We start from the raw sequence: 13,820 nt of genomic DNA on the forward strand, positions 1-13,820 counted from the left end.
TTAAAAACATAAAATATAAAGATTGACTCTCAGCATTTCATAAATATAATAAAAGATCTGTAGTTTAGCTTTTTTCTAACTTTTTTTGGAAGACAACTGGTATTTCTAGAAGTACACTAGTGAAACACTAAATTAAATACAAGGAAGTTCAGAAGGTCTTCACAAGGTCTTTGGTGCTACATAGGGCCAGGTTGTGCAGGAAGTGTGGATGTGGGGAGGCAGTCCTGGAGGGACTTGCATCCCATGTGTGTCATAAGCTTCTCAAGCAAATCCCAGGATGTCATCCTCCCACTGTACTCAGCCTCGGTGAGGCTGCAGCTGGAGAGCTGCCTCCACTTCTGGGCTCCGCAATTCAAGAAGGATGTCAAGGAGCTGGAAAGAGTCCAGAAGAAAGCCACGTACATGATCAAAGGACAAGAGAACAGGCCTTATAAAGAGAGGCTGAGAGCCCTGGGACTCTTCAACCTTGAAAAGCACAGGCTCAGGGGTGACCTGGTGGCAGCCTATAAGTACATAAGAGGTGTGCATCAGGATCTGGGAGAATGTCTGTTCACCAGAGCTCCCCGAGGTGTAACAAGGACCAACGGTCATAACTCCTCCAAAACTGTTTTAGGCTGGACATAAGGAAAAATTTCTTTACTGTCTGAGCCCCCAAGGCCTGGAATAGACTCCCTCCAGAAGTGGTTCAGGCACCTACTCTGGACTCATTCAAGAAATGTTTGGACACTTATCTTGCTGGGATCCTTTGACCCTAGCTGACTTCCTGCCCCTGGGGCAGGGGGCTGGACTTGATGATCTTCAAGGTCCCTTCCAGCCCTAACATCTGTGAATAAGGACAAAAGGAGGAAGGAGAACGGGACCATTGGAATGGACCTCAGGAGATTTTGCTGTCTCCATGTTTAGATAAATCCACTGACTGGGAATTTCTTTGAAGGGGCTTGGACATTCAGTAGCCAAATTGTACTCCATAGACTGTTATTAAGGACAAGTCCGTAGCAGTGCATATTCAAAAGAGGACAGACTGAAGGTCAGGAAGGCCAGTTTAATGAAGTCAAGGAGAGAGATTGGTGAGTCTCCACCCTACTCACTGTCAAGTGCTATGTTCTTCTATTTCACTGAGATTTTTTTAATCTCTACTTGCTTATATTAGGGCATTTCCCTATGAACAAATGGAAGGTTTGGTAGGGAACGGGTCTTTTTATTAAGGTGTTCTTAGAAGTACAGTATGTGGACATTCTTCTCAGAAACTTGTAAACTGTATTTGAAAGCTGTGGGAAGCAGAGAAGTATTTTAGAGGAGGCACTTTCATGGCTTAAATCGTGCATGCTGGCATACACATTTTTAAGATGCACACCACAGCATGGATCTTGCATTACTCACAGGCAACAAGTGGATATTTTGTAAGAACCACAAAGCAGCCTGGCTTCACCTTCACTCATTTGTTGGTCATGAATATCTCATCTTCACTGTTTCAGGCTTAAGAGTTTTGTCTGAGACTCCCTCTCCCCTCTGTCCGACTATGGCAATAGCGATTGATGGGAATGCTCTTGCTTTCTGTTTGCAAGTTTGGATTCCTTGTATTGGGCAACAGCATCTTCTCAAGGGAAGCCTTAACTCTGGAGTTATTACTTTGGCAGCTTGCAAAAGGCTAAGCATCAGTCTTTAATGCACAGCCAAAATGCAAAAAGAAAAGAAAAGGTCCTCCCCTCTGAGACTAAATGTAAGAAAATTTAAATCAAAAAGATTATTGAAAGCTACAGAAGACTTGGACATGGCCAGAATTAGGGCTTGGAATGGAAATTGTTTAGTTTTAATTATGGATTCCCACTGACTTCAGCTTTTTATATAAATGCAAGTACCACACACTTCATACAACTCAGGTTATTGTGAATTATCCCATTCATGGATTTGGTTGTTTAGCTAAAACTTTGAGATCAAAGTTAAGATGACTCTTTGTCTTTCTAAGTTATAGTTAATTCCCACTCTCTTCATTCAGGCTTTATAATTCCTGCTGTCTTTAATCAGTGAATAGAAATTTTGACCAAGTTATAATCAGGTCCTTTTTGTACTGTTTTAAGAAGACACATTTGAAATGCTGGACCTATATTAATATTACTTAATACTACATAAAATTTTTGTTTTATTGACAAGGTTTTTATTATCTGTAGCACCAGAAATACTACGAGGATGCGCCTATGGCCCAGAGGTGGACATGTGGTCTTTGGGGATAATCACCTACATCCTGTAAGTTTAGACAGTAATCATGAGTGTTCTCTAGATTTTGTTTTGACTTGTCTTAACAGAAAGTGAAAAGATTTGCAATTTGTTTTCTAAATGTTTTATGTTAATAGTATTTTAAATTCTTTATACATAAAGAAGCATTGAAAAAATGTCAAACTTTGTCTCATGTAACATATTCCTCAACTAAATTACAACACTTTCAATTAGTAAAAATTATTTTTTTTTAATCTCACCTATTTTTGCTATTTATGATGTTTGCTTTTTGCACTCAGTCAACAATAAAACTGATTTTATAAACAACTCTGTTTACAACAGAGGTGGGCAAAATGCGGCCTGGGGGCCGGATGCGGCCTGCCAGGTCATTCTATCCGGCCTGCGGGGCCCCTAAAAAATTTAGAAAATTAATATTAATCTGCCCTGGGCTGCCTGTCGTGCAGCCCTCAATGGCTTGCCAAAACTCAGTAAGCGGCCCTCTGCCCAAAATGATTGCCCATCTCTGGTTTATAAGCATGCTTATGTCATTGTTCTAGTAATTATTTGGGTTGCAAAAGTCCAAGAGATATGTTTTCACTTTGATTTTTCACTAATATATTTTAATAATTTGACATGAGTTTTGTAAAATTACTTTTCCTCTTCAGTAAAACTTAAGTTGATACTTTAAATTACTTGTGTAGCCTTTTTAAGGTACTTCATGCAAGGATTAACCAATTGATAAAAATGAAATCTCACCACATTTGAACACGTGGGAGATTCTTTTTTAATCATTGTTGAATACAATAAATAGATACCAAAACTTTTCCTTGTGTTTCATATTCTGCTTTGCCTGTTTAGATAATAAACTCTTTGGGGCAAAGACCATGTAAAATATTTGTCAGCATTATATGAACAACCAAGAGTTGAAGGAACCATGTACATTATAAACAAAAGAGGCAATGCCATGAGTTTCCACTAATAAGTACTACTGTTATGCCATCATATCATGGATGTGAACTTTGTCATCATCATTTTGTACATTCCTGTGCAGCCTTGTAAAAGCTCTGGCTCATTCTGCATAGCTAAAGCTAGGAGTAGGGTTAGAGAATGGGCAAGGATTTGGACCATGTGTATGGTTATGACTTCCCAAGCTAAGTTTAGGACACAAGTAGGTAGGACTCTACTGGCTACATTTAGGCAGGTTGCATCGTAGGGCTCCCCCTGCTACATAGTTGCCTACATAAGAATTGTCTGGTTTTTACTGATGAATGTAGTTGTTTTTGTGCTGCCTAGATGGAACTTTTCTCATGTAAGCCTTTGACAATGGAAGGTTATTGTACACACTTTACATCTTTTCTGCTGACCTTTTCCTTCCTGGGTGAACACATGACCTCTATTCATTTTTTGGCCACATTGACGCTTGGTTCCCTTTTCTGTTTTGCTGTGTGTTATATTTACAGACTGCAGTTATTGGGTGTGTCCCCATGAGTGTGGACTTGCAGTCTGTGGCACCTCAAAGCGGTATGAGGTGCTGCAAGCTGCATGTGTCACACGTGCAAGTGTTTGCCATGCTGCTAATTTACAGCACAGCAGGGTTTTTTACACCAAGAGATCCCAGTGTCAAAAAAACCCTGCCACTGAAAAAAGCAGTGCAGCACACACTGCAGCAGTGTATACTACCAGAAAAGGAGCCTGGCCAGCCAGAACCACACTCTGGCTGCCAGCCAGGCTCTGAGCAGCCGGGTTGGCACTGCCACTGCACCGGGGGGCCTCCAGAACCCGAGGTGAGAGTGCTGGGGCTAGTACAGGTGCTGGCCCTAACCTCTCCTGCCCCACCTGGTTCACTTTGCTATGCATGCAGGGGCATACCCAGGAACAAACAGCAGCAGCAGAAATATGTGCCACTGCTATTTGTCCCATGGGAAATGCAAACCCCTGCACATGCACGCTCATGGGACATGCTCATTCAGTTTATCCTTGGAAAGGAAAATGAAATAAGATAAAAGGTACACATGCATATTATCACAGCTTTGCTAGCAGGGTGCCACTGGAGCCCCAAGTTTCCCTCTGATGTCCCACTGCTTGTCTCAGGGAACAGACCAAGATTTGCTCTGGGACAGCTTACCCCTGCAAGCCTCAGCTCCACTGCCCTTTCACCAGATCGCACAGCTACAGCAGGGGACTCTTTGCCAGCTCTCAGTGATTTTCCCTTTAGTCATGAAAAAATTCTAGGTACCTTCTCTGTAGAAGGGGCTAGCCTGGAACATCACACACTCTGAGATCATGCTTTTCCATAGGCAAACAAGATAACAAGATAACAAAAGGATTTATTCTATAGGAGAAAAGAATTGTAGAAGAAAAACTGGTCATATAGTTTGAAGATAGAATATGCAAAATCAGATAAAATATCTCACCCTCTTTCCTGACTACAGTACCATCCTCCAGGGAGTCTTCTTAGAGTTTCCAGCTTTTAGCCTTCCTGCTGAGTCTGCCAGCCCTGACGCTTGAAATGATCCAAAGACCACCACTAGCTCATAGAAAGCTCCAAAATACCTCCAAGTTGCTCCTCCCATCACCAGCATTGTTCACTTTGGTGAAAAGTCTAAGAAGTCTCTTGAAAATACTTTCCTTCCTGGAGCTCCTGAAACTCCCCTAGCTGAGGACCCAGCTCCCTGAGATGCCTTTGTTATTGTGGGGCTGATATTTTCCATTATAGGTAGGCAATACTGTTGGGTGCCCATCCCAACAGTAGCCTTTTTTGCTTGCTGGCCAGGGAGTGGTAATGGGAATGGGAATGTTCTCAGCCAATAGGCCCTTTTCTTTAGGCATGTATGCCTCAGTTCCTTTTACATACAACTGAGTCTTAGATATGTAGCCATAGCCTTTGAGTAAGCTACGTCCCAAAATGTAAAGACCCATACAGACAGTGTAACATAATCCATACAGTGATACAAGTGATGTAAGTGAATACAGCATAACATTGGCTTTTGAACAGAACCAAACATGAAGTTACTCAAATCAGCCTTGGGACAGGCATCTCTGTGGGGGACTCTCTAAACCTCAAATCATTCCTGCTTCTGTTTGGGAAGTGTATTTTGGGAAAGGGAAATGAATGATTTTATAGAAAAGCTCAGAAAATATAACAACTTTTTTTTTTTTTACATGAAACATAACCAAGATCAATCATCTGTTTTCTCCTTTCTAGAAATTAAGTTACAGCCTTTCCTTAATATAAGAAATTAGAGAGTGATAGATGGACAGCAGGGGAACTAATGGAAAACTTCTCATGGAGATTTGGAATAGGAAAACCAAAGTGTTTAATAAGTTGTCTGAGAGCTTCAAATTTGCAGTTTGTATATGGAAGAAGAAACTAGGCAATTGTGCACGTACAGTACAATTAGTGTATTCTCAAGCCCACTGTTTGGATGCTGATTTTTTTCTGTTATTCTCTTATTCCAAAGTGTGTATTTTCATCTCAAGGCCAGACTGGAGTTTGCCCTTTCTGTTCCTGTATTGGACACTGTCAAGTCTTATCCTCTTTGGTCCAAAGACACCCCCTTTGTATTCTTATTCTCATTTTACAGAAGGATAAAATGAGGCCTTGGGGGATTTAAGTGATTGTTTCAGGGTCACACAGGAGGCCTGTGACACTGTTCCCAATTGCCACCTTGTCACTGCTTAGAGCCAATTGAACAGGTCGTTACTAGCAAAGCAACAGTGACACCTATAGTTGAGACTGCCTAACAGTTTCCATTATATCATGTATTTAGTTGCTTAAAATTTTGTAAGACAAGCATTTCTGTGGATGATCTCTTTTATTGGACTAACTGCATGTCTGGGAGAGACTGGGACAAACTTTCAGGTATCACATTACCTTTCTTTGGGTCTCTGGGAGAGAAGCAGACATAGCAGAGATAAGTTTCAGATGGAGCAAAAGCTTGTGTAAAACTCCATACATAAGAGAGCAATACAGTAAATCAGGAGGGTCATTGTCATCGATAGTGTAGAGATTTTGACACACTTTTATTGTATAGACTAGTATTTGCTTTGCTGCATCCACCTCAGGTCTCATGTTCTTCATCAAAATACTGAACAAAAAGCAAGACAGCTGTTTTGGAGGCTTCCAAAACTAATCCTTATCTTGCTCCAAATCCCAAAGGTTTGGAGAAGAAACTTGAACTTTGGCAGAGGGATATCACTGTTTTATTATCCTTAGAATATAAACTTAGATTTAGACAAGGGCTTGTCTACCCATGGAGATATTTAGATTACATCTGCATCTACCTGCCTTTCTTGACAGGATGGCTGGCAGCAACAGCAGTCACCATCAAGGCACTAGAGCTCCTGCATGAGCATGTACTTTCGGCTCCATGTGGCTCCACTCAACAGCTGTGCATGAGTTGCACCCTGGGAAGGCACCAACTGCTGGCTGGACCACAATAGCCAAATGAAGGCATTGAAGTGCCCATGCATGCCTGTAGTGGGAAGCCAAGCAGTAGTTTCTGCTTTACTCCACTCACATAGGTGAAGTAATTATGCCAGCAGAAAGGTTTTGAATATAAATGCACTCAAGGATTTGCTGGCACACATTTGTAACATAAGCTTGTCCTCAGGACTAATTAATACATTTTATATGCACACTGTACTTCAGTACAAATTTATGTTCAAGTTTAGCCAAGCCCAAGTTATAAAATGCAGAATCTCATCATTCAGACATGCAGAGTAGCACTTGTAATAAACTTGCTCATTATCTACATTAGTGGTCACTAACCAGTCAATCTCTGGCACTTGATCTCGGTCTGTCAGAGGGTCCACAATCCGGAGTGGCAGGACGCATGTGGCTGTGCTGAACCCCCCACCCCCGCCACCTGCGCTGTGCTGAGTGACTGGGATCAGAGACCAGGCAGCTTGTTGGTGGGGTGGAGGGGAGGGAAGAGGGGTGGATCAGGGTGGGGCAGGTGTGTGTGGGGGGGTGCGGTAGATCCTGGGATGCCAAAAAGTGATCTTCACCATAAAAAGGTTGGAGACCACTGTTCTAACTATTCCAGTTGTTCAGCACATGCATCCAGGACCCACTGAGCTTTCTGTACCATATCAGATGAATGTAGTGTACCCCAATCTACAGTTCCAGGTGAAACACAGCCAAAACAGATCCTCCTCCTCCTGCTGTTCTCTCCCCCCAGAGGACTGACCCCTGGGTGCAGGTGACAGTAAGACCTATTCTTACCTCTTCCATTTAGCCTCAGTGTGGCTGTATGCTTCACAGTTTTTAGCAATGTGTAAGGTTTGATATGCTTAATTTTATGATGCGATAAGAATTAAAATTAGAAAGTCATTTGCAGTGTACTGTATTAAATATACAAACTTGGGAACAATCCTACTTTCTTATATTCCACTAGCTATTACTTGTCTCTGTACTAACTACAATGGGCATAGCATATAAAATACATATTCTGAAGAGGTAGTATTTAGTATGATCATTAAGTACAATGCTGAAAATATTTGTGTGTTCAGGGGCCCATCCAGAGGGGGTACAGTGATGCAGCCACAGACCCCTTTCTGACCATGCCTCTGGAACCAGCAGCCAGGGATGTAAGTCTCAAGGGAAGCATTCCCTCCCTTGCTTCCCCTCCATACTCAAAGGCACCTCTCCCCTCCTCTCCCATTCCCCCATCCCCTGCCTGCCACTGGGAAAGCAGCCAGGGAGTGAGGGGACCTCCTGCCCACTCCATCTGGGCTGCCGGAGGTTGTACTCAGTCCAGGACTGCAGCAGCAGCGAACAGACACTTTCCTTCTTGCTGCCTGCTCCTCCCAGATGTTCTCTGCTGCCCTGGGAGCAGATGCATGGAGGGAGAGCATGCCCCCTAGCCGCTGCCACAGGCCTCAGTGAGTGCAGCCTCCCCACAACCCATCTGAAATGGGTAGGAGCTCCTCTCACCCCTGGGACAGTACCTGGCAGCAGGAGGCAGGAGATGGTGGGAATGGGAAGGGAAAGGACAGAGAAGGGAGAGAAAGGCAGCAGACATGCCTCTGAGCATGGAGAAGGAAGGAACAGAATACTTACCTTCCTTGGGACTTAAGTCCTCAGCTGCTGCTCCGGCAGCACCGTCTGCCTGCCCTGGTGGGAGGGAACAGGAGTGGAGGCTGGGAATAGGGTGCAGCCACCCCAGCAGCAATGCTAACTGCAACTGCACCCCTCTGCCCCTCCTTTTTGAAATCCTGGATCCATTTCTGTACATGTTGGTAGAAGTTTTTATTTAATCTGTATTTCGACTCTTGCCTACACAAACCTTATTTTCCTTTATACACTATAGCCAGTTAGAGCCTCACTGTACAGTTCGTTGGAACAAATGTTGTTGTGCATCTTTATTCCTGCAGTAAGTCATGTGGGAGCAAACCCTCAGCTGGTACACATTTTCATAACTCCATTTAGTCAGTGGAATGATGGCAATTTGCACCAGCAAATGTTCCCTTATACCAGATTTTCTTGCATACAGCATGACCTAGAGTGTAAAAAAGGTTTTTCCAGAGTTATGGTTTCACAGCAGGGACAGACCCTAATCTTTAGCTCACTCATCTTCCTTTTCCTTCTTAATTAAAGCTGAAACCCTGGCTGCTACTGAAGATGGTCCCCATGGCTGTGAAAAACAGAGGAGAGAAATCAGGAGTAGCTAACAGACAGCAAAATTGATTGAAAAAAGGTTAGGTTGGTTAGTGGAACAGCAAGTCTATTTAAAGGAGAAATGATTGTTAAATCTGTGGATTAAAGAACAAAAGAGCCATTAAGCCAACTGACTCCTTCAGCTGCCTGAATACTAATGCCAAAGCTGCTGTGGAGCAGGAATCAAAGCAGGGTGTTTCTATTCCAGGAAGAAAATCAGCTTCTCTGCTGACTTGGGTGCGCGCACACCACAGTTTTGGGAGGCTGATTTGTGGGGGAAAGGTCTGTGTTGTATGCAAGAAAATGTAGTATTCCTTCTATGAAGAAACAGCCAGAAATACCATCCCATACTGGAAACACTCATGCAATTCAAAAAATGGAGGTGTCTGATCTATAGTCAGAGTAGCACTGGTTTAAAGGAATTGTTTATACCAACTTATTTTAATTGGTACAATTTAACATGCAGCTATTCCTAATCAGATATAAACAGGTTTGTATTGATTTATCTTAACGTAGGAAGGAATTTATGTAAAATAAATTAATACAAGCTGTGTTTAAGTCAAGTTAAGCATTTACTTATTAAGTGTTATACTTTTTTAGTTAAATTGATTTAAAATCACCTCTTTAGTTATGCTGCTTTAATTCTGAATTCAGCCAAATGGTTGAGGTGAAACAAATGTAAAATCATGGATGTGGCATGAGAGTCACTTTCAATGAAATTCTTTTCCAGTTTGCATGCTGTTAAAGATGCTGCATCACTGAATTGCTATGAAATTATTAGTAGCAGTAAACAGAGAATAGTTTACTAAAATCTATCACTACATCAGTCTGACTGTGTGCAAGGATCATTTATAGCCACCCACAACAGAGCCAGACAGATTTGGAATGTAGCATTTGGGTTTTTGGAGCAGGTTACACACAGCCATCAATCTGCAATTATATTTTTTCCAGTTTACGTCTAGGACAGCTGTATTTTGCATCATTATAAAATATAATTCTGAATGCAGCAATGTCACTATGCCATGCCTAAGGCATGAATTCTTTCCATTCAGGATGGAATTAAATTTTAAAAGGCCTGAGATGTGATTTGAAGAAAAGTTGTTTTGGCTGTACAACTAGATGCTATTAACATATTTCTGCTTTAATTATGCTGTTGTGAGAGCTTCAAATGGCCTTACTGAAATGAATTCCTTAGTCTTCTGAGAGCAGCAGTATTTTTTTATCTACTGTTTGCATTTGAGATTTCCTTTGATATTCAGATAGAGAAGTGCTCCCCTACATTATGCATGACTTGGCTTATACAGTGGCTCAGGGCCCCTCTGCAAGTGCAGGTAAAGGTGCAATGGTATGTCATGTGTAATCCACAAACTTGTTCCTCCTGCAATGCCACATGTGCATGGCAAGAGGTGCAATTGTGTAGACCACACATTACATCCCATTGTGCCTTATTGACAGTGCAGGGAGAGCTCCATCCCAGGCTCCCCTTGTACCAGCAAGAAGCAAGGCCCCCTGGCTGGGAGCCCAGGTCAGCTGGCAGTGCCCCCACAGCTAAAAGCCCCTCATCTGACTTGGGCTCCCAGCCACAGAGGCACCCCAGGGATCTCTGCAGCAAGCAGACTGCAGTTGCTGTGATCTCCAAGCTGATGGGTGCATGAAGCCCCCCTATGGCTGGGAGATCACAGCTGCTGCAATCTCCCAGCCATGGGAGGACATGGAGTGCAGCATGGCTGCAACATCACAATAGCCACAGTCTCCCAGCCCTCAGGGTGTGTGAGGCACACTGCGGCAGGGATCCCTGTGAGCTCCCAGGCTTCCAGAAGTGCACATGGTACTCCCCCTCCCCCCACACACACACACATGCACCTCTACCCACAGCTGGGACCCCTGACATATTTTGTGGAATAACTTTGTAGCTTATTCCTTTGTTCATCATTCCATTCATTGATTGAACATGTGGCTGGGTAACCACTTAAGACATGATTACACATTACACCCACCTAAGGCATGATTAACCAGTTAGATGGGGCCTCAGGGGCCTAGCTTATACTTGCAAGTGCACCACAGTGATTAGGGTTCAGTTTTACCGCAATTCATGTACTGTATTTGCAGTTATAAGCAGCATGTTGGCAGGTTTCTAAGACTTCGTGAGCTTTGTTCAAGGACAAGAAAGACTCCCATGATGGGAAGCTGAAGAGGGGATAGCTGTATATTGAGAAGATAGCTGTATATCCTGAACAGCTGTATACTGAGCTGATGCTCATAGTCTGGGCTTGTCTTCTAAAGTGTGTTTTAAGCAGTGGTCATGAGAGAAAGAATAAAACAAAAAGGATTCTAAACAGTGGCTATATTTGAGGAGGGATCTGAGTGCCCTGATGTCCTCTGGTGAAAAGTGAGTTTGCTCTGTCACTCAGTTCCTAGTGGCATTAATAATATGGACTTGTCTCATCCATTAGTTCAATTCTGGTTAACAAGACTGAAGATTTTCATAGAATCATAGAATCACAGGGCTGGAAGGGACCCCAAAGGATCATTGGGTCCAGCCCCCTGCATGAACAGGAAAGACATCTGGGGTCAGACAACCCCAGCCAGGTGACCATCCAGTCTTCTCTTGAAGACCTGTAGGGTAGATGATTGCACCACCTCTGGGGGGAGCTTGTTCCATAGTCTGGACACTCTGGTTGCGAAGAAGTTTTTCCTAATGTTTGGCCTGCAACTGTCTTCCAGGAGTTTGTGGCTGTTGTTTCTAGTTTTCCCCCAGGGTGCCCTGGTGAACAGTTGTTCACCAAGCCCCTGATGTACGCCTCTGATATAGCAGTAAGCCACAATCAGGTCCCCTCTCAGCCTTCTTTTGTTTAGGCTGAAGAGTCCAAGACCCCTCAGCCTCTCCTCATATGGCTTGCCATGCAAGTCCCTGATCATGCTAGTGGTCCTTCTCTGGACCCTCTTGAGCTTTAGCACGTCCTTGTTGAAGCATGGCACCCAGAACTGGGTAAGTGTTCATTTACTTATAGCACTCCTTTGCTGTAAGTGTTTGTCTATGATGAGGGAGTTACATCAGGACAGAAAAGAAGGTAGAAAAGGAGGCAGAACAGCACTGAGTTATAATATCACAGAATCATAGAAAATTAGGGTTGGAAGGGACCTCAGGATGTCATCTAGTCCAACCCCTGCTAAAAGCAGGAGTATCCCCAGCTAGATCATCCCAGCCAAGACTTTGTCTAGCCGGGTCATAAACCTCCAAGGATGGAGATTCCACCACCTCTCTAAGTAACCTGGTTCAGTCCTTTACTGCCTTCCTGATGAGAGAGTCTTTCCTAATATTTAACCCTTGCTGCAACTTGAGACCATTGCTCTTTATTCTGTCATCCACCACCACTGAGAACAGTGTAGCTCCATCCTCTTCAGAACCACCCTTCAGGTAGTTGAAGGCACTATTAAATCCCTGCTCAGTCTTCTCTTCCCCAGACTAAATAAGTCCGGTTCCCTCAACCTCTCTTCCTCCTCACCATTTTTGTTGCCCTCTGCTGGACTCTCTCCAATTTGTCCACATCCTTTCTGTACTGGGAGGCCCAAAACTGAACACAGTACTCCAGCTGTGGCCTCACCAGTGCTGAATAGAGGGGAATAATCATTTCCCTTGTTCTGCTGGCAACACTTCTACCAATGCAGCCCAGTATGCCATTAGCCTTCTTGGCAACAAGGGCACACTGTTGGCTCATATTCAGTTTATTTTCCACTGTAACCCTCAGGTCCTTTTCTGCAAATCTGCTGCCAAGCCAGTCAGCCTCCAGCCTGTATTGGTGCATGGGGTTGTTCTGTCCTAAGTGCAGGACTTTGCACTTGTCCTTGTTGAACCTCATGAAATTCCTTTTGGCTCAATCCTCCAATTTGTCTAGGTCACTTTGAATCCTAGCCCTACCTTCCAGTGTATCTACTACTCCCCCCAGCTTGGTGTCATCTGCAAACTTGCTAAGAGTGCACTCTGCGTCATCTTCAGGTTGTTGATGAAGCTATTGAACAAAACCAGCCTCAGGACCAACCCCAGGGGCACTCCACTTGATACTGGCTGCCAACTAGACATCAAGCCATTGATTACTACCTTCGACGCCTGATGCTGACATTGATCACTCACTACCTGTTGAACCCAACAAGCCAGCCAGTTTTCTATCCACCTTACAGTCCATTCATCCAGCCCATACTTCCTTAGCTTGCCTGCGAAAATGTTGTGGGAGACCATATCAAAAGCCTTGCTTAAATCAAGGTACACCACATCCACTGGTCTCCCTGCATCCACAAAGCCAGTCATCTCATCACAGAATGCAGTCAGGTTGGTCAGGCATGACTTGCCCCTGGTGAATCCATGCTGACTGTTCCTCATCACCTTCCTTTCCTCCAAGTGCCTTGAAATGGATTCCTTGAGGATCTGCTCCATGATTTTTCCAGGGACTGAGATGAGGCTGACTGGTCTGTAGTTCCCTGGGTCCTCCTTTTTCTCTTTCTAAAATATGAACACTATGTGTGCCCTTTTCCAATCATCCAGGACCTCTTCTGATGCCATGAGTTTTCAAAGACATTGAAAATCACATACAAGCTCTTGGAACTTTTGGAAAGGGTGCCATTTCCATAAGCAATTTGAAGAAAAAGATAGAAAATAGGATACTCTGCTCAAAACACTGTACCCAAAGAAAATGTTCCTGAATCATTGAGAGCTAAGTTTTCTAGCATGTACCCATTACCTCTAGAAAAGCTAAATTTGAGTAAGCAAAAAAATGGTCTCAAGTTGCAGCAAGGGAAGGTGAGGTTAGATATGAGGAAAAATGTTATCACTAATAAAGTAATAAAGCGCTGGAAGAGGTTACCCAGAGAGGTTGCAGAATTTTCATTGTTGGAGGTATTTAAGACCCAGCTAGACAAAGCCTTGGATGGGATGATATAGTTGCAGATG

The 13,820-nt window shown here is 43.5% G+C and overlaps 1 protein-coding gene across 1 annotated transcript in view; it reads left to right on the forward strand.

The window, feature by feature from the left end:
* Nucleotides 1–13,820, forward strand: part of CAMK4 (calcium/calmodulin dependent protein kinase IV) — a 259,172-nt gene that overhangs the window by 207,078 nt on the left and 38,274 nt on the right. The window contains exon 8 of the mRNA XM_019518220.1: nucleotides 2,169–2,244. Coding sequence (XP_019373765.1) covers nucleotides 2,169–2,244 — 76 coding nt within the window. The remainder of the gene's footprint in view (nucleotides 1–2,168; nucleotides 2,245–13,820) is intronic.

Source organism: Gavialis gangeticus, unplaced genomic scaffold (genome assembly GCF_001723915.1).
Source record: "Gavialis gangeticus isolate Ggan-Ray unplaced genomic scaffold, GavGan_comp1, whole genome shotgun sequence".
NCBI lineage: Eukaryota > Metazoa > Chordata > Crocodylia > Gavialidae > Gavialis > Gavialis gangeticus.